The sequence below is a fragment of the Drosophila suzukii genome, chromosome X (assembly GCF_043229965.1).
Source record: "Drosophila suzukii chromosome X, CBGP_Dsuzu_IsoJpt1.0, whole genome shotgun sequence".
Classification (NCBI taxonomy): Eukaryota; Metazoa; Arthropoda; class Insecta; order Diptera; family Drosophilidae; genus Drosophila; species Drosophila suzukii.
Window position 1 is genome coordinate 10,816,218 of NC_092084.1, and position 20,826 is coordinate 10,837,043.

General features: G+C 39.9%; 1 protein-coding gene across 5 annotated transcripts in view; it reads left to right on the plus strand.

The window, feature by feature from the left end:
* The window catches only part of NFAT (NFAT nuclear factor), a 43,254-nt gene that overhangs the window by 22,197 nt on the left and 231 nt on the right, over nucleotides 1-20,826 (plus strand). Inside the window, exons 1-9 of one of the 5 annotated variants that reach the window (XM_036820481.3) lie at nucleotides 1,515-2,143; nucleotides 6,027-6,151; nucleotides 6,726-7,123; nucleotides 10,279-10,953; nucleotides 12,120-12,540; nucleotides 13,470-13,626; nucleotides 13,694-13,941; nucleotides 14,007-14,187; nucleotides 18,853-20,823. In XM_036820481.3, the coding sequence (XP_036676376.2) occupies nucleotides 1,891-2,143; nucleotides 6,027-6,151; nucleotides 6,726-7,123; nucleotides 10,279-10,953; nucleotides 12,120-12,540; nucleotides 13,470-13,626; nucleotides 13,694-13,941; nucleotides 14,007-14,187; nucleotides 18,853-20,823 (4,429 nt within the window). In that variant the 5' untranslated portion in view covers nucleotides 1,515-1,890. Of the gene's footprint in view, nucleotides 1-1,514; nucleotides 2,144-6,026; nucleotides 6,152-6,725; nucleotides 7,124-10,278; nucleotides 10,954-12,119; nucleotides 12,541-13,469; nucleotides 13,627-13,693; nucleotides 13,942-14,006; nucleotides 14,188-16,195; nucleotides 16,244-18,852; nucleotides 20,824-20,826 lie in introns of those variants that run through there. The other 4 variants (XM_036820485.3, XM_036820482.3, XM_036820483.3 and 1 more) reach the window with 4 other exon arrangements.

Below are 20,826 nucleotides of genomic sequence, written 5' to 3' on the forward strand. Positions count from 1 at the left end.
TTATAATCTGAGGAGCCCAGATCAGATAAGATCAGCTTAGTTCTGCTCACTTGAGGCGCGTTTATTACACGTTCAATGTGGGTCAATGAAACAAGATCATGATTTTTCACAAACCCAACGGCAGTCGCTACACACATTACACACATTACACCCAGTACACCCAGTACACCCAGTACACGAGTGTATATAACCGATTGCTGATAAATACACCGTACAATTTCAATTAGCATTTAATCAAGCCAAGAACTTGCCTTGGCATTTGATTGTCAAAAAAAATAAAAATATAAAGACCAATCCATGCCCAAAAACCAGAGGCCATTGGAGTTACGGCCGAGGGGCGGTGGGGCTTACAGAAGAAGGGGGCGGGGTCGGACGGTGCTAACACACTTATCTGTGTCACCTCGATTAGCCGTTAAAGTCGTTTATTAAAAATCCAAATGCACTGAGGGAAAAATTGGGGAAGTTTTGTACCAGATGGAAATTGAAACGGGGCTTTGAGATCCCAAAATAACTGCATTTTTTAGTAGTCTTGTATAATTTTGGTATGATATTATAATACCATTATAATTTTGATTTTTAATCAATTTCAATATAAACAAAGAAAATTCTATTCCAAATAAATTAAGATCATATATTTTTTTTTAATCAGTCATTACAATAGTATATTTAAAAGTACAAAATGTGATTCTGAGTGGTCAAATAAAGCTGATGTCTGATTTTGTAAAAAGGATGGGGCGTAATACCCTGAGACCTTGCGGAACTTGCCACTCTAAAGGGCTTCACATTCCTCCCCAAAAAGTAAAAGGGATCCCAAACAAGTAGAACAGGGAAGAATCTCTAGATCGGGTGGAACCAGTTTTCCAACACCGAACTCTAACTGTAAACGGAAAGATATTATAGCGAAAAAAAAGTGAGACCAGGAAGCTGTCGAAGGATCGGTAAAAAAACGGAGATACAAGTTAAACTTCTCAAGGCGCCTTGGACAACGAAACCAGTTTTGGGAAAGGGAAAAATAATGCACTTAAGTTCCATTCCTCCTCCAACACCCCCCGATTATCATAATCATTATCTATATACAACAAAATGATTATTAAACCATTGCGATCTCCTTGTTATTTCTGCCTTTTCTTGTCGCTTGGACTTTGAACCGCGCCGGCAATTAAAGAAGATGTGTGTATAAAAAACAACATTTTTACATCGTTCGGTTTCGGTTTTCGGCATCGAGCTGTAAAAAAATAAAAATACAAAAAATGAAAAACGAAAAAAAGTAACAAACGGCCATATGAATAAATAAATAAGCGAGCGAAAAAAGCAGGCGAAGTGCCGAAACAAAACAAAACGAAGCTACACATTTTTCAACCTGTTTTCGAAGCGTTTTGAGTTCGTTTTACGGGCGTTTTCTAAGCGTTAACCCGGGTATTTTTTTTTTTAATTTTATAAAACGCATTTTATTTGAATTTTTTCTCCGGCTTTTCCGCGTCTTTATAAGTTTTCTTTCTTTATTATTTAATTAGCTGACAACTACTACAACTGCAGAAAACATTTAACAACAAACAAAGCAACAGCAAACAAATGTACAAAGCCAATCCAAAATTACAATAATTTAATTAAAACACAAACTACACACACACACACGAAAAAAAGAAACAATTAAATGTGCCAACAATATTTGCCAAATAAACAAAAAACAATATAAGTCAAAGGGAAATCAACACAATCGATGCCTGTAAACATAATTATAAAATACACTAAAAGCACTTATCCCAAAAAGAGAACGAGAAACTCGAGGAGAGAGTAGAAAGAGTGAAAGAACACTGAGCGAAAGTAAATTAATTGCATTACATAGCCATAAGAGTAAATTAATCGAGGGACCAGTGGAAATCAATCAAAATGCGCTTCACCTACAATCAGTATAAACATTACGAGTCCGGTTATCGGATTCCATCAAAAATGCATAATCTGAGCCACCATAATAATAACAACAACAATAATAATAATAATAATAATAATGGGGGTGGCCACAGCAACAACAATAATAACAGCAACAATCACCACTATGCCCATCACAACAACAACAATAATGGCGGCAACAACAGCAACACAAATTTTCAAGCCTATCAACATCATTACAAAAGCAATTTCGGTAAGGAAGTGTTAAAAATATATCTTTATCAGGAGATATAACATACAAACCATCAGAATTACGCAAAGAAATGCCTAAAATAACATTTCAAATTTAACTTTCGTAACTCTAAAACACTGAAGTTCTTATAAAATAAATCGCTTGAGAAAGTCATATCATTACATTTCCTATAGGTTGTGAAATTTTGACAAATTTTAAAGTCATAGCTAATATTCAAAGAATTTTATATAGTCCCAAAGTTCTGTAGTTCTATTAATTTTATAGATCCCCCATAAAGATATCCTACAATCACTTAAGTTCCAAAAAATTTAAGCTTTTTTGTATTATCTCAAATTGTTTTTTGATTGAGGAATGCCAGCTGTCAACATGACGTTGAATTAATCATTTTTTATTTGCCAATTTTTGCCCCCTATGGGCTTTTCGTATATCCAGATGGAAAGCTTAAGAAACGAAGAAATCGCCTTTATTGTACTATCCCAACATCCAATGCTAATGGATAATGGCTTATCGGCAACACGCCGAAATTGCTTTGAAAACAAATCTCTCGCCTGCGCCTTTGATAACATGTCATAATCGATATGGGTGTACGTTCGAGTATATGTACCAGGAATTTCCTCGCCTCGGAGTTCCCGAACCAGAAATGTCGAGCTCCCCAATCTCCAATTATGCGAGAGGCGCCAGTTGTCGCTGGTGATTCAATTTCTTTCTTTATATCAGGGGTTTGGGTTTGGGTTTGGGTTTGGGTTCTTGGTTCTGGTTGCCAGGTTTGCCGTTTGCCGTGGCGATAAGATTACTGGCAAAACAGTAAAAATAATGCCAAGAGTCCCCGAGACATCCAATCAAACGCCGAAACACTTGACCAACCCGCTAATTGGATGGTGACAAATGAGATCGGCGAGAAGAAGAAAAGGGTTGTAATAGTCGAGTGTGAACCTTGAAAATCGGTTAGGGTATTAAAATTGATACCAGGTTTTAACGATTCCTGTTTTCCAAAAGTACATATTACCACTATGAAAACTGCAGATAAAAAGAGTAGAAAGTATTTATAAATACAGGATAGGATAATAGTTATAAAGTAATGATTAAGTTTTGGCAATTCCTATTTTACTTCTAAAGTTTGCAAATGAATAGAGTTAGTAGTATGTACTTATAACTTAGAGAACTAGAAACAGAATGATGTTATATGTACAGAAACTAGCAATAGTATTTGGTTAAGACCTGAAAAATCTAGCTTTGCTGATTCGAACTCCGTATAGATTCATAAAATGGTATCAAGAGTTTTATATATAGATTACATTTTTGATCTTAGCAATGTTAAAGAACTTAATAAACAGTGTGAGATATAGCACTCTTGCTAATTTCGGAGCAATGCTTTCCAATCAAACAAATTGAGCAGACTTCCCCCTTCATTTCCGTTATTATCTCAAACAACTTGGCTTTGAAAGGGGCTCATCTTTCACAATAGTGCGGAATACATTGGACGGTGGGCCACCGGCGGGGCACAGTGGGTCAGGCGGGTTCAATACACTTAATTCATTGTTTTATTGACAATCTGTTTTTAGGGTTCACCTCTCGCCAAAGCTGTTATTTCGCCGGAGGAGTCTGCGTTTAATTATAGAACTTGCGAGCCCCGAGACAGCAACATCTGTGTTTAACTATCCAGGTTGATTCTTTACTTTCAACCTCGCCCTGATCTCCGTTGAAAACTGAATTAATGCCTCAGCCGTAGTCAACTTTTTGTCAGCCAATTGAGTGCAAAGTCTAGTAGTAATACCTAGTGATATGATGGATGTGTAGATGGAAGCGACGACTATGATTGTCCTATCGTTAGCGTATCCATGTATCTGCAGTATCTGTGTAGTATCTACAGCTGTATCTGTATCTGCATGAGAAGGCAGTTTAGTAGCCCCTTGGAAACAATGGGCGACAGATCCCCATCCCAACGCGATCTTATCTGTAGCGATCCCAGGTAAAGCCCATTTCCCGGGTTCCGTTTTTTTGGGTTCTGGTTGTGGGTTCTTCAGGTAGGCGCGTTCCGCAAGCCCAACAATAAATGTTTGTTTTCTTGTTTGATTTTCACCCAAGGTTAGGCCAAAAGGGTGCGGATCGCGTGGGTGTTTTTTCTTTTCTGTACTTATGGTATCATAAAAGCCAAGAGTCGAACAGATTTTCTCGCCTCCCTAATTTGTATACCACCTATATTCATATACAAATACACTCTTTTTTTTTTTGAGCGCAACGCACGTCACCGAGGAATCTTCGTAATTGGAGATCAAAGTTTGTTTGTTTTCATAGCCTGCTATCAAAGGCGCTATTGTTTGCCCGATTCTTATCTCGTAAATTGGCTCGTAATTGTTTAACGATTTTACCGGAATTAAGGAACGGAACATAGTTTCGTACAGCAAGATTTCTTTGGAACTAAATGGATTTCGGAAAGAGGGTGTTAAAATTTTAACTAGATAAATAGTGGCGAGCTTATTTTAGGGTTTCCAGAAATATGGTTTCTATTTGCCGTCATTCATTACATTTCTCACCTGCTTTATTGATGTTTAACAACTTGAATTTGTTGGTAGAAATTGTCATAATTGACAAGCTCATTTGATTTATGGGGAAAAATGTGTTGTTACTTTTGTGTAGTCAAGGGAATATGTATATAAAATTGTAGTATTCCTTTTTTCTTTAAAATACCAGTAAGTTAAAAATCTGCCTTTCTTCGATTTGTAATTCCCTCGGCTTCTTATCGTTACGTTTTCCCTTTTCTTATTCCCATTTTGGCCTATCCCAACAAACATTCTCTATAAGGAGATATAACCCCAGTCGTATTCCGCTCGTCTGCTCGCCCATAGAAAATTATGAAATTTTATTTGCAATTGATTTGCATTTTAATTAAATGTTCTGCGAAATAAACAAGTATATGTGTCTTCTTTATGAATAAATAAAGCAGCGCAAGCCAAAAATACGATCTATAATAAAGAAGTGAGGCAGGGGCGTGGACCGAAGTGGCGGCTTGTTAATGGGTTGGGTTCGTTTGGTTTGGTTTGGTCGGGTTTGTCTGGCTTCCTTATCATTATCAGGCGGACTCCGGCTCATTGTTCCGCTGCCCATGATAATATATAGAAACAGCACCCAGCCAGATGATATATGTCCATGTGTGTAGATGTGCACATTTGTACATACATACGAGTATGTACGTATACACGACCGTACTTATAGGCAAGAACTCCATGTAGAGCAGAAAATAACGCTGGCGAATGCGACGGCAACTGCTGTTGGGAATTGAAATGCGAATGTGAATGCGAATGCAAATGGAAATTGAGCTTCAATTGGGATCAACAATGAATGCAACAGTAGCATCGCCATCATCATCATCATCATCATCATCATCATCGTGGTGACAATAACAGATGGAATTGCAGCTGCAACAGATTCTATGCTCGGCCGGACTATACGGACCTTAGGTCTCCGGGTTTGCACTCTCCGGCGGAGTTCAATGCACCCCATAGGCGTCGCAGCATTATCAGTTTCCCCTAGCATATAACTTGCAACTTGCGAACGGGGGCCCCACAAATCAGACAATATTTTCTTGGTCCGTCTCTATCTGGATTTTTATTCTTTTGTGTCTCAATGATGCCCGCTATGAGGAACTGCAAATGGGGCGGTCATCTAGAAAAATTAACTTTGATTTGGTTCTAATAGAAATCACATATCATTTCTCTATTACAACTAAGCGTTTTATGACGTTAAAATAAATATTACAAAAAATATATATCCATATTATATACAATTATTCATATACTCATCTATTATCTATACTTATATCATACTTTTGATATATGCTTTTAACTTAAAAGTAATAATACCATTAATTAATTAATCTTTCTAGGCATGAGGATGACCATGTCCACGAATTCCACAATGAGTGCGCGAATACATCGGAAGGGATTTCGCATACCATCGAAAAGACAGCCGGGTAAGGGATTGCCCGGAAAGCTGCATACCATCACCAGGGTGAGTAAAGAAATATGTTTTGGGATACTATATAAAATAGGGTTTGGTAAACTACTACGTTCTTATCTGTACTGTATACCAAATGAAAAGAAGGACTGGGTATGTTACTTTATAGATATTGTGCATAAAATATATCAATAAAACAAAATAAGTTACTAAATTAAATTATTTAAAAAAATAAAGTTTTTATAGTAAAATTACTACAAATTGAATACAAAGTACTATTTTTTAAAAGTAGTTTTACTAATAACATACTATTTTATAGTAGTTTTACTATAAACGTAATATTTTATAGTAGTTTAAAGGTTGCTTAGTATAGTATTTATGCTATACACTTAATATATAATAGTAAAATTATTATAAAATAGGAAGCTTATAGCTAAAATGTAAAATTACTATAAAATAGCAAGTTGTGAGTTACAAATTCATTGGTCAAATTGATAATACGATGGTTTATGATCATTTAACTAAGTATTACAGTGTTGAATTTGAATCTTGGGTAGTCCCAGCAGGATAGCATTGTATGTTAAATAGTTTTCTACTTTAGCTTACTGAAGTTATGATATTTTTTCAGGCGGGTCCCGGCAAGCTTGTTCCTGGGAAGCGAATACCACAACGACCCCATCCGCCGCCCTGCGACAACTCCAACGACAGTGGCCTGGGGTTCGATCAGCACACGGAGCTGAGGTCCTCGGCGGGGGCGGGGGGCGTGGCCGACGCTGGGGGCAGTGGGAGTGGCACCAACTCCGGCCAGCGGTCCAGTTTGCTGGTCAATAGTGCGCTAACCAACACAGTGGCTGCTGCAGCGGCCGCAGCAGCTGCTGCAGTGGCCAGCAACACGTTGCAGCAACATCAGCAGCACCACCAGCAGCAGCAGCAACAACAGCAGCAACAGCAACAGCAGCAGCAACAACAGCAGCAGCAGCAACATTCACCGCAGCAGCATTTAATACGAGCGATACCTGTATCAAGGTGAGTCACTGTCACTCCTTGCCCCGATTATCCAGCCATATATATACGCCCCTCTCAGCCTCAAAAGTCTTCATCCGCGTTCATGCGCAGGCGCAACTCGAGATAATTGCCAGTTCATGATTTCATTTCGTCTTGCGTTTCTATTCATGGTTTCGAGTGACTGAATATCGATTGCCTCACCGCAAACACACTCTGATGCAAAGAACCTGCACATGCGCACACATTGAACAGATCTAATCGGATATTATAATATAATAGTATATTTATACTATTTATCAGATTCAGGGGATTTTTCTTGTTTTTATCCGATTGTCCGTTTATAAGTACTTATACTTGTAATGTAATTTATATCGTATATCGTATTCCGGGGAAATATAAAACCCCAGGGTAAGATATTTCTCAACTCTATAAAAAATTATAAGCTGATTCCATTGTCTATTAATGGTATTTTATAAATATATTTCTGTGCTCTTTGGCAATATAAAGTAAACTATTATAATCATTTTGATAATGTCTTAGAAATCTATTTATGGCTTTAAAGCTGAAGTACTTTTTATAATAATAATTAAATGGATGGATAAAGATCTTTCATTCCCACGAATTTAGATTTGTTTCTGGATAAAACTGGTAACTATTGGCGCATTTGAAGTGCGATCCGTTCATTTGTTTATTGGTTTCAAAGGGAGCGCTGACACCTATTTTTTCTGAATGATCAGGCTCAAGTTGCTGAGACCCCCTTTTTTGAGTGAAGAAGGGCTGGAAGGGGCTTCTTCAAAACTCTCCAGTTTTTCGCTTTTTTTGTACTTGCCTCAGTACAGTCCAAGCCTTTCGATCGATAGGAACGCGTGTGCTGGGTATGAAATATAGTGTTTTAAAGAAGTCTGGGTAAATTAAGGGATCATTAAAGGAGTCTGGTAAATACTATATATAATAATATATACAATAATATTATTATATTATATATATTATAATATTGTTATTATATTGTTAGTTTCGCAATAGATGGTAATTCAATATAATGCATAGCTTGTAAATGGTTTTATATTTGGGATAGGTAACTTCCCTTAGTCCTTTATAATAATCCGAAAATTTGTTTGGCAATAGTCAATGGATTTCACTCTTGATATAGACTCTTTATAGACAGGTTTACTTTTTGGGTCATGGTGAATGTGTTTATTATAATTCACTTGGTTTCGATATGGATTAAAGTAACGATTTAAATTTTCATATGGTTTTTTGTGCGCGGGTTCATTGTGTTGTTCTTGTTGTTGTTGTGTGTGTGTGCTGTTGATTTCGCCTTTGTTGTTGTCATCTTGTAGTTGTAGCTATTGTAATTGCATGCCCCTATCTGTGTAAATCGCCGCATTATCTTATCAGCTTATCAGTTTTACGAACTCGCCTCCAATTGCAAATTGCAGTTGGGTCTGTGGAATGGGAATCTGAAAATGAAAAAAAAAGGGAGGAGGTGGGTTAATTCGGAAGGCGCTTGGCTTTTGGGGTTGCCCCTTATCGCCCTGTAAAATCCAAAGGGAAAACAATGGAAGTGTTGTGATTTTTATGAGGTTTATTTAGGGCTTTCGTTAATTGCAGGGACGATCGGTAAATGGTTGGTAAGTGCTTGCCGCCAAATGATTTTGATAATTATCAAGTATTCACAAATAAATCAATGGGCTCTTTAATCTTTTCGATTTTACTTATGTATTATTATTATCACCATTATATTTTGTTTAGTTTGCCATTCTTATCAAGATGATGTCAAAATTGTCGAAGTTTATTCTGAAATTATTATTTCGCTTGCTCCAGAAAGCAAAGTATATGAGTTTAATATTAGTTTTACACCACGATGGTATCAATTAAAATTCCTAATGTATTTTCAAACTGAAAATAATTTTCTAAATATTTTTAAAACATCGAGTTTTCCAGAAAATTCCACTGATTTGGTTTTATTTTTCCGTTTTTTGTCAGCGCTTGTCGCCTCTGTTGTTGCTTTTTCTGTTGATCTTGCAGATTTGCACATTCTTTGGCGGTTAATTGAATTTGCATACATGAAAATACGCATTTTTCTTTCGCACTTTGGCCAATGACTTTTGGATTGGGGATTGTTTTCTTGCGTCTGCCAGTACAGACATATGTACATATGTGGTCGCGATTACTTATACGCACTGTTGCCGCCGTCCGCCTTGCGATTCGTGATTTTGCCTGGCTCCGCTCCGCTTATTATTATTATTATTATCAATCAGCTGCACTCTCGGTGCTCCGTTCCATTCGCCTGGTTTCGCCTGATTTGGGTTAGGATTGAAGCGCAGTATCTCGCAGAAGCTAGAGATTACGTACCGAGCATTATGGATGCAGGGAAATTATGGCATGCCATTTAATCAGCTTTATTAGCTAATGGGCGAACTTAGCTTCAGGAATTTCTTATGGATTTAATTATGAGTAAGACAAAAAACGTAGAACAGATTCCGTTGGCATAGAACTAGTTCTAATTGATTTCTAGCCATTATTGCTGGCTTTTGTCTAATTGAACTCAATTTGTTTGTTGGTTATTTGTACATCTTTGTGTTTAATTTATTATTTCAACCATACTACACCTGGCAACTGTTCCAGTCGCAAAGTAATATTCTCTATTTTTCTATTTTTCCAACCTTCAATCATGATATTGTCTTGATTTCTTGATTTTTCCTGTCGACTTACATCGAAATCACTCTTCAATTGAGTTCGGGCCGTTAGTTCCGTTCAGATCTGTTTAGTTATATTCAGTTTATTTCATTTGTATTGAGCTGAGTGGCGATTTGGGTTCATTCAATGCATTTCAAATGCATTCGGACATTGATTGGCACATTGGAATTCGAAATCTATTAGCTTACCAGTCTCTTTAAAAATAGAAAATATATAGGTTTCTGATTGATTTTCAAGGGAATAATACAATTAATGTATAGAACTATAAATAAATTGGTTAAAGAATCAGTTAGAAGCAGGAATTTCCAAAAATGAAAAATAAAATTTGGGTAATGCGCTTAAATATATTTTTAATTTTCGAAATTTTGAATCTCGAAAACGATCCATAAATCGATTTGAATACTAAACGAGTGCGAGTGTGTTGCTGTTGTGTATCCCATGTACATGAATGTCTGTATATATATGTTAATGTATAGATCGCGGCACGACAAGAAAATGATGGCTCACTATCTGGAGGATCTGGAGGATCACCTGATATCGGCGTCCTCGTCGGAGGATTCCGCCACCTCGACGCCGCCCTGTTTGGACGAGGATACGGGCTTTGTGAACGACAGCAGCTCGACGACCATTGGTGGCAATAGCAACTCGGATCCATTTGGAGGGGTTTTCCAGGCCACCGAAGCAGCCGTGGCAGCAGCCGTAAATGCCTTCACCCTGCAACAGCAACAGCAGCAGCAGCAACAGCAACATCAGGTGCAACAGCAACATCAGCCGAGCAACCAGCAGCAGCAGCAACAGTTTCAGTACAACGGATTGCTGTTGCAGCAGCAGCAGCAGCAGCAACATCCTCATCCCCATCAGAATCAGCAGCAGCAGCATCATCAGAATCACCAGCATCACCATCACCATCATCATCATCATCGACATGGCAAGCACATCAAACACAAGAAGCTCGAGTGCAACCAGGTGGAACTGGACAACGATGATGCCTGCAGCGAGGATGAGTTTATCCGTAAGATTGCCAGTACGGTGGCGGTGACATCAGCGGCGGATGACACGCCCCCGCCTCCAGTGGCCGCCCCCGCACCTGCCACGCCCACTGTAAGCCTCCTGCCGCGCATCACCAACAGCAACAGCAACACTGAGACAAAGTAAGCGCCGTGTTTTCTTTTGCAGCTAAAATGAAAACCGACTTTGCCACCTAAAAGATACTTTAAACGTTCTTTGGTAAATTTTCAATGATTAAATTATGTAAAAGTCAGCTACAGAGTAAGAAAAACATTCTTTTAAATAAATACCTTGGCTAAATAATATTGATAATACAAAAAAAAAACACTATCAAATTTTATAAAATATATCCTTAAGATTGGCTGTAGAAAACGGATTAAAAACAAAATATTATTCTTATCAAAATTGAATGTTTAAATGCTTGATACCCAAAAAAAGAAATCCAAACAAAATTAAAAGACCATCGAAAATAGCCCCTAAAATATTTATGTGACTCAACAATCTATAAACAATGAATTACGCATTTAAAACTATTAGATTACCTTTCAAAATTAAACAAAAATGTTAGATAAGCCCAAGTATCTTGGTGCTAGAACTCTTTGCGCAGTGTAGCCGAAAAAAAATAGATTATTTACTTTGATGGCTTTGACTTTTGTTCTTTAATAATTGCCAAATGTGTGTTTGTTCCCGTCTATCTGTATATATTTTTTATACATACATATATGTATGTGTATGTGTCCGTTTGTAAACAAAGGCGCAAAAAATTCGAAGCAATTGTAAACAATTGGTCAAAGCTAAGATTTATTTAAACAAAACGAACCGAACCGAAATGCAAAGTGCAGCAATGAAAATTGCGAGAAATTCCCTTTTGGCTTTTTATGTTCCATGTGCGTGTGTGTATGTATGTTTGTGAGTAATTAACAGCATTAAAAAAGCCATATATCATTCATTTTTTAGCTCTACACATTTTAACTAAAACTGTATCCGTAGCTTTGTAGATGTATCTTTTCGTACATATGTAAAAACAAAGAAAAAACGAATTCATCTCATTTCATGACCCCAGCAGAGCATCCCTTTCTTTCGGCCAGCACATGTGAAAAATAAAACCATAAATCATTTAACCCAAATCAAATCGAATCTATAGACTTCCTTCAAACGGACATTGGCCAAAGTTCAAGTGCCAGATTTTTAACGATCCTTAGACAAATAAACCAACCCCTACATTCGAACTTTAACGATCGAATGGAAAAGTTACACTGGCCTAAAACTAATAATTCGATCATCTCCTCTTTTTTATTCCAACCCACAGATTCATATCGGCCAGGACTGTGACCCGGGTGGCCAACAAGAGGCAGCCCACCACCCCGCTGAACAGCATCGCTAGCTCCAATGATGGCCTGGTGCAACTGGAGATCGTCTCCCAGCCGGAGCAACAGCATCGTGCCCGCTACCAGACGGAGGGCAGCCGTGGAGCTGTCAAGGATCGCAGTGGCAATGGTTTTCCCATCGTCCGCCTGGCCGGCTACGACAAGGGCGCCGTCCTCCAGGTCTTCATTGGCACTGATATTGGACGCGTGGCGCCGCACATGTTCTATCAGGCCTGCAAGGTCGCCGGCAAGAACTCGACGCAGTGCAACGAGAAGAAGGTCGACGGCACCATGGTCATCGAGATCGATTTCAAGCCCGAAACGGACATGACCATCACCTGCGATTGCGTTGGCATCCTGAAGGTGGGTCTATAGTGGAGAAAAAAGTACAGAAACTATTCTTGGTGTCATCGAAACTGTTCCCAAGTCAAATAGATCATTTAAAGCCAACCAAATATTAAACGATAGAAAAAAGATCATATAATTTAGAGCAACTTTACTCCGAAACACATACAAAACTGTATAGATTATGCTTAAAAAAAGATCCTATAATTAAGAACAACTTTACTCCGAAACACAAACCTAACTATAGATTTTTCGTTGATAAAAACATTCTGTAAATCAGAAAAACTTTACTCCGAAACGCATACGATACTATATAGATTCTATTTAAAAAAGATCTAATAATAAACAATTGTTTACTCCCAAAACATATTCAGATCCAATAAATCAGAATTCTGCTTTAAAATAATCCTTTAATTCGGAGTAACTTTACTCCGAAACGCATATAAAACTCAATAGATTCTTTGATACCGACGGATTTTCGTTCGGCATTCAAACCAACTGCCGGAGATTTCTAAAACAACCTTATATACATATGTTGCCTTTGTTAGAAAATATCTTTTGTTCTGTTTATATTGTTTGGAATCTCTGATTCGTTATGTGTATAAAAATATTAGTTTCCAGTAAATATTTGTTAGCTGAGGCCGCAATTCAGCATTGAAATTGCTAAGTTTGCAGGAATTGTTATCTAGAGGGTGGTAAACAAATGCGCTATTCATAAAATTGTAAAGCAAGCCACGCGAAACTAAGAATCAATGAACATCGAAACCCACTTAAATTAATAATAGAAAAATAATAAATAATGAATAAAAATGGCATATAAGTTAAATTTTAAAAGTAAAATCCAAATGCTCTATATTACCAAATAAATAATAACAAAGAAAATAAGGAGTTTAAATAAAAAAGCAATATTAATGGTAAAATCTAAATGCTTTACTTTCAATCCGCAGGAACGCAATGTGGATGTGGAGCACCGCTTTCCGGAGCACCTGGCGCAGAAGAACAAGAAGAAGTCAACCCGCTGCCGGATGGTCTTCCGCACCCAGCTGACCCGTGACGATGGCACCACCGAGACCCTCCAGGTCTGCTCGAATCCCATCATCTGCAGTGAGTATTGTAGCAAACTTAACCTGTTTAATAGCTCTCTAATTGCTTATGTCATTCTGCTTTTCAGCTCAACCACCTGGCGTACCGGAGATATGCAAGAAGTCATTGAATTCGTGTCCCGTCGACGGCGGTCTCGAGCTTTTCATCATCGGCAAGAACTTCCTGAAGGACACGCATGTGGTGTTCCAGGAGACCTATGACAGCGTCAATGGCGACGATCCGGCCACCGAGATAGCAGTGCGCCAGCAGCTCATCGGCGGAACAGCTGCCCTGTGGGAACAGAGCGTTCTGCCCGACAAGGAGTATCTCCACCAGGTGCGTTCTAAACGCTTTTTGATGGTGAATCTTATGTTAATAACTGTGTGTACTATACTCTTTAGACCCATCTGATTTGCACGGTGCCGCCGTATCTGCACAGTATCGTCAAGCCGGTCCAGGTGCAGGTGTCGATCGTCTCCAGCGGCAAGAAGAGCGAGCCGCACACGTTCACCTACACGCCCAAGGGACAGTACACGACGCTGGCGGCGGCCAGCACGTTAAGTAACACAATCCACGCCCAAGGTATCTATTTGTTGACTAAGCGTTCGATTGCACCCAAAAAAAAAAAAAGGAAAACCAACCGAATTTACCAACCACAAACTCCCAGCCGGAGATCGCGTTTCGTTAGCTTTATAGAGATCAAAGGAATCAATCGAAGATACTTTTGTCGAAATAACTAAAGATACATACGTGAGGTAGTCAGGATTAGGCATTAGTCATTAGGCAGTTATTAAAAGTCTATGTTTAGTGCCATTTTTAGTCTACCTCTACCACTCTGAAGTTGCAATTCTTCTACATTTTTTTTATTTATTATTATTTTTTTTTGAAAAGCAACCTTATAAGCTTAGCTAAACTAGAACCGTTTGTGGTTACGAAACATAATTAATACAAACATATAAATCGATAAGCGTTAGGTAAAACAATATGATCTCTTCATGCGTTATTCTGACCTCCACTCTTCCCTTCTATGTATCTTCTATCTTCTCTCGCTGTCTCCCTTTTGTTTGCGGTTTGGCTCAAAATATTTAAATTTATTATTAAATATATATTTAACAATTAGCACGTCTGTGTGTAGCTAGCAGAACAAAGAAAAGTGAACGAAATTGATGTGCCAAATATTCCGTATATGTTCTTGAACCCAGAGATGCACAGAAAAAATAAACAAAAATTCGACAAATTTCGAAACGTTTAGGGATGTGACTTCATAACTTAGTTAAAAAATAAAAATTAAATCAGAATAATTAATTTAAGGCCTAGAAATATTACTTTTGTTGGTGTCTCCATACATTTTGCCTGATCAAAAACTAAAAGATTTCGAGTTCATTGTCTTATCATCATATATACACTAAAAAAAATGAATATTCAGATCACTAAGAGGGGTCAATTGTCGCTCATATTTTGCCTGCCACCTTTTCTTTTCCCTTTCCTTTCATACTTTCTTTACTACTTTCTTTCTTTTGCACCGAATAACGCATGAAAAAATCAATACCCTATTTATTTTAAGCAGGAAACTAGGACAAGAAAAAAAAAAGCCAACGAAAAATATAACATAAACTATAACTTAATCTATAAGCACAACCAAGAATGATAAAACAAAAGATCCTAAATTAAATTAATAACCATAAATGATTAAGGCACAGGACGGTGCAAATCTTCGGAGAAACGATTCCTCCAGTCTTCCCCCACCTCCCGTCTCTCTCACTCTCTCAATCTCTGCCCCTCTCTCTTTTTACCCCTCTCTGCTCGTCCCCTCCACTTCAAAAAAAATAAACAAAAAAATGGAGCGGAACCGGAAACTGATCGAAACAACTCTGCTGAATGAATGAACTTGATTTTCCCTCCAAACGGATCCTTTGCGATGATTATGAATAGTTTATTTCTATTCTATTCTATTTTTAATACGTATAGTTTTCTGTGTAGAACATCCATTTCATCCATATCTGAGTCGATTTTTCTTGCTTTTTTTTGTAACACGTTAACAAAACAAAAGTTTCGCTTTTCCTGGGGACTTTTATTCTGGCTTAAGTTACGTGTGTGCCTGTGTTTGTTTGTTTGTTTGATCGAGTGTTTGCGCGCGTGTTTGTTTGTTTGCCTGCGAGTGTGTTTGTGCCAATGGGGGGGCCTTTGAATGGAAGTGCAGAGTTTTCTTGATCAAGTTCAGCCGAGAAGAATACCCAAAAACCGATGAAGGAAAGCTCAACCAAAGCGATAACATAAAATAAACCGAGTATAAACCACCACACGATGAATCAGCAGCAGCAGAAGCAGCAGAATGTCGGGAGGATATACAATACCTATAAAACCAGACAAGAAGAGAAGAACCGCAAGGCAGATTCCCCATAACATAAACCATAAACCTGTTTTGTCAAGTCAGGAAAAATGATAAATAACCGTAAAAGATCAGGATGTCTTTGAATAAAAAAAATACTCCCTCCCTCCACCATACAAAAAAAAAAAAACCTCCTCCTCCCAAAAAAATATGCATATATATATTTTTACTTTATATTCTTCCTCCTTCCCCTTCTCTTAGCAATTTAGGTGCTCAATCTAACTATATAGTCAAATATGTAAATTTTTGAGTGCTATAAAATGCAAGGCCAAAATTAAATCCAAATTAAGTCAGTAATCGACAGTCGATATAACAAGTATATAGACACCGATATATATCCTGCATCTCTCTATATATATAAACACAAAATAGTAACTATAGCAAAGTGGCCAACGAATCGAAAAGCCAAGAAAATAAAGCTTGCCTGGAAAGCAACGCTGGACAAAAGCGATGATATCGAAAGAATCGCAGCAATCGCTCGATAAGTGACTGCCAATCGCTTGCGTTCGATGGCGATAGATACTCACACACCCACACACGTCACACAGACACACAAAAATGTCAATCGAAAAGTATACTTATACCAAAATTATAAGGACCTATGGCACCGAGACGGCAATATCCTATCCAACCCCATGGGAAATGATGACCGGCGAAGGATTTTCGGCCCCAACGAGTCTTCAACAGGCCCATCTGCTCATCTCTAGCCCCATCTCTAACGTCCAACAACAACAACAGCAACTACAGCATCAAGGATAATTTTAGGGTACTGGTTAAAAAAAAAAAAAAACACAAAAACCATTCAACTATTACAGAAAAAATTACAAAAAAAAAATAATTACCGATTGACCAACGTACAAATTCTTTTTTGCCATTTCGTAATCCATTTTTCTATATGTCTATTAATTAATACACACACACAATACCTTCCCCTATACACACACACACACACACACACACATTTACCATTACTATTAACTTTAAGGGAAACCCATTTCACATATAACCTTAGAGCATTACCTTTAAGCATCTATATAAATACGATATATTTGCGTACTCACATAAAGCTAACACCATCTACACTTTTTTTGTCCTGTCCTGTTTGTGAATATCATGGGATCGAAGATTTTCATTAACTGGGGATCAGTTTATTTTGATAGATTAGCTTTGGAATTTCTTTATGGGGTGTGTACAACTTGATCTTATCATTCATTAGTCCTAATTAGTCCTTTGAAATCGTTCATAAGTACAAGTAGTATGCTCATCGCTTCATATCAATATCTTTTCCTGTTCTTTTGACACTCTGTATTGTTAACATGTCTGAAAAGCATAGTCCCTTAAATATAGTATGTATATTTCCGAAATTTCACTAAAACAATGAACTTTTCTATTATATATATCTAAATTGAGATATTTTGTTATTCCAATAACATTCATTGCATACCCTTTGAAGATCAGTTTCAGTTCTCCTCTATCTAATCACGCAATTCATGTACAGAATTTTCAGGCCAAAGCCCTATGGATGGATGTTTATAACACTTATAGTTTCAGGGACCAGTAAAAATGCTAAACTCACGTTTATAAAATGAAAACAATTGAAAAAATTAGGCACTGTAAGCGGGAACTTGTTCTGAAAGACCCAAAATAAGAGGTGGTAGTGATGGGACTCGTCTAGAACGAGTGGAAATTAAAGCGTCGCTCGACTTCAGAGCCTCAACATTACGCCTAGAGAACGACAACAGCTTTAGATCAATGCGACCCCGCTTAGGGATTCAGGAATCGAGCAAATTTGGGTTTACTGGCTCTTGATACTAATCCATAAACACCTTAAACCTAAGCATTAGCACTTAAGTTCAGCAATTAGAAGTAATTATAAGTCTATAAATTAGGTAAAAATGCTTGGAGTGTGTTTTTTTAAAGTGAGACTGAATGGAATGCCTGTTGATTTTTTACGATTGCCATTGAATGACTGTCCATGGGTGAGAATTACTTGAATGGTATAGTCTCGTAACGTCTGTTGTTCTGAGATATTTGTTAAAAAGCGGCAACCTTTCGCTTGACTTTTCTTTAGTTGTGTGATTGAACGAGGAATATATTTTTGATTGATTGCCATATGTAATGACTGCTTAGGGTCTGTCTGATTAACTTTCGATCGGTTTAGTCTTGTCATTTTTGTAGTGTTCAATGATTGCTTTTATAATTGATTTTGGCCAGCTTGGTGTGGTTTGATTTAGCCAGTTATTTTTGTGTGCTGTGGAAAGAATGAAGAAACGTTTAAAGCATACTCTGAAGACCTCTTTCGTAGTTCTCTTGTTGCACAATTCCCTTTTTCTGAGTGTCGTGTGAAAGAAAGTGCAAATGCGACAACAGACAACCAAGCATAAATACTCTTAAGACCCTAAAATTTAATTATTAAAAATATATAAAATAAAATAGCCATTTAGTTTTAAATTAGTCGTTAAGACTTAGTTTTAGACACCACTGCCCCCTGGAGATGGTAGATCCAAAGAATTCGAGTGCTTTTCTGGCGCCATAGTTGTAAGTTTGTTTTTAGTTTGTAAGCTTGTAGTTACCCGGAAACAAGGGAAAGGCACTCGGATTTGATGGATCCCGCTCTGCGATTATCCCACCCCTGACTCTATCTCAGTTAAAACCTGGCCTAGGACTAAGCGCTACCCAAAAAACCCGTCCCAAGAAAAAAAAACAACAATATTCTATCCCCCGACTGTCTTACATTACATCTTTGTTTCTTATGATTTTGTATTATGACCCCCAAATGACCCCCTGATTCTTGCTTGACATGCCACCAAAATGAGATTACTAAGAGGCGTCTTGTCTGCCCATTGTTCCTCTTGTAGATGTGAGCGGTTTCATGGACACCACATCGGCGTCGGGTGCGAGTGGCCCCAGTGGTTGGAGCGGGGCCAGCGGTTCCGGGAATCCACCAGTTCCGGGCGACAACGTGGAGGCCAAGCATGAGATCGATTCGGGCATGATGCCGCCACCGATTACCACCCAAATACCGATGGGCGTTCGCCGCTCCTCGCTGCCCAGTGTCACGCCCATGATCACCGATCAGCAGCTGGTCCATCTCAATGCGGCGGTGGCCAATGCGGAGGCCCTCAAGACGGAACTCCTCGATGACAGCAACTCGCACAGTCCCCTGACCGGCGAGTCCACGCCGGATAGCCCAAATGCAGCCCTGCAGTATCATCGCTTTGTGCGGAAGCCCAGTCTGGACACGATTATGTACGATCAGTCCAACAGTCTGCCCGGTTTCCCGGCCGTTGTGGCACCGGCAACAGCTGCCGCCGTCGCCGCTGCCGTGGATATTGATCCGGCTGCGGTGGCTGTGGCGGTGGAACTGGCCGTCAAGAATGAGATTGTAAAGCATGTGGTGCAGCAGCATCAACAGATGCAGGAGCAAATGCAGGAGCAGCAGCAGCAGCAACAACAGCAGCAGCAACAACAGCAGCAGCAACCTCAGCAGCAGCAACAGCAGCAGCAGCATCAACAGCAGCAGCAGCAACAGGTGCATAAATTCATCGATGAGCTGACCAAATCCACATCGGTGGTCACCAGCAATGGGACCAGTGAGCCAGCTCTGTTCACCTCGTCGGCGGTGATTGATCATGCTCTGACCGATATACTGCAGGCCAAGGTTGGCATTGCCCCGCCCAATGTGGTGCTGGAGAGGAGCTTGTCCCTGAGCTCCACAAACTCCAGCAGTTCCATGAGCGGCAGCGAGAGTTCCCCCAACAGTTCACCCCTGACCCAGGATATCATACTCAATTCAGAGCCGGCGGCAGCTCTGGCCGGAGCAGCTGCCTTGGGCGGCCCGGCGCCCGTCGATGTCACCGGTGGCCTGTCCACCGATATCATCATGAATCCCGCCGTTTCCCCCTCGACGATTCTGTGCTCCGCCAATGGAGCGGCCACGGCAGTGGTGCCCAATATACTGGCACCCCATCAGGTGACCATGGCCAACTCCATCTTGAACGACATAGCCATGCAGCCGGAACCCACACAGCAGGATGCAGCGGTGGCTGCCTTGGCGCTGAGTAACATCATGATGAGTCCGCCCACGGCGGCATCGGGTGTGGGAGTAGTGGACACACTGCCACCCACGCCGGTGGCTATGCAGCCCGAGGTGGCGGCTACGGCCACGTCCACGGCGGTGAGCAACATGATCATCAAGGCGGCGGCGGACTTTATAACCACCCAGGAGCAGGAGCAGCACCACTATCATCATCATGGTCGCGTCCACTCCCATTCGCCGCAGGCAGCCGTGGGTGTGAGCGGTAATCCCGCCGAGACGGCTTCTGATCCTCTGGTCAATTTGCTACTGAACCACTCAAACACACCGGAAACAGCGGCTGCTGCCGCTGCAGCGGTGGCTGTGGAGGCGGCCAACTTCCAGTCGATGAACCACAGCCATCACTCGCACCATGGACATCATGGTCACGGTCACAGTCATGGCCACGGCCACGGACGCGTCACGGGACACGTTGCCGGCCATGTGACCAGCCACCATCATGGCCACCACTTGCCGGTGGTGCCGCCGACACCACAAGAATCTCTGATCGTTGCGCTGGCCAGCGAGAATGCGCTGCAAAAGTCGGTAGCCACCGCCGCGGTGACCACCAATGGAGCTGTGATGACGCAACAGGCATCCGCACCCAATACCGCCGGCAGCATCCTACCGGCAGCGGTTGGAGCGGTGGCTGCGGCGGCGGCCGTGGCGGTACAGCCGCCCATTCCCCAGGAGCTGACCACGATGTCGGATCAGGATTTGATCAGCTACATCAATCCGAGCACCTTCGATCAGCGTG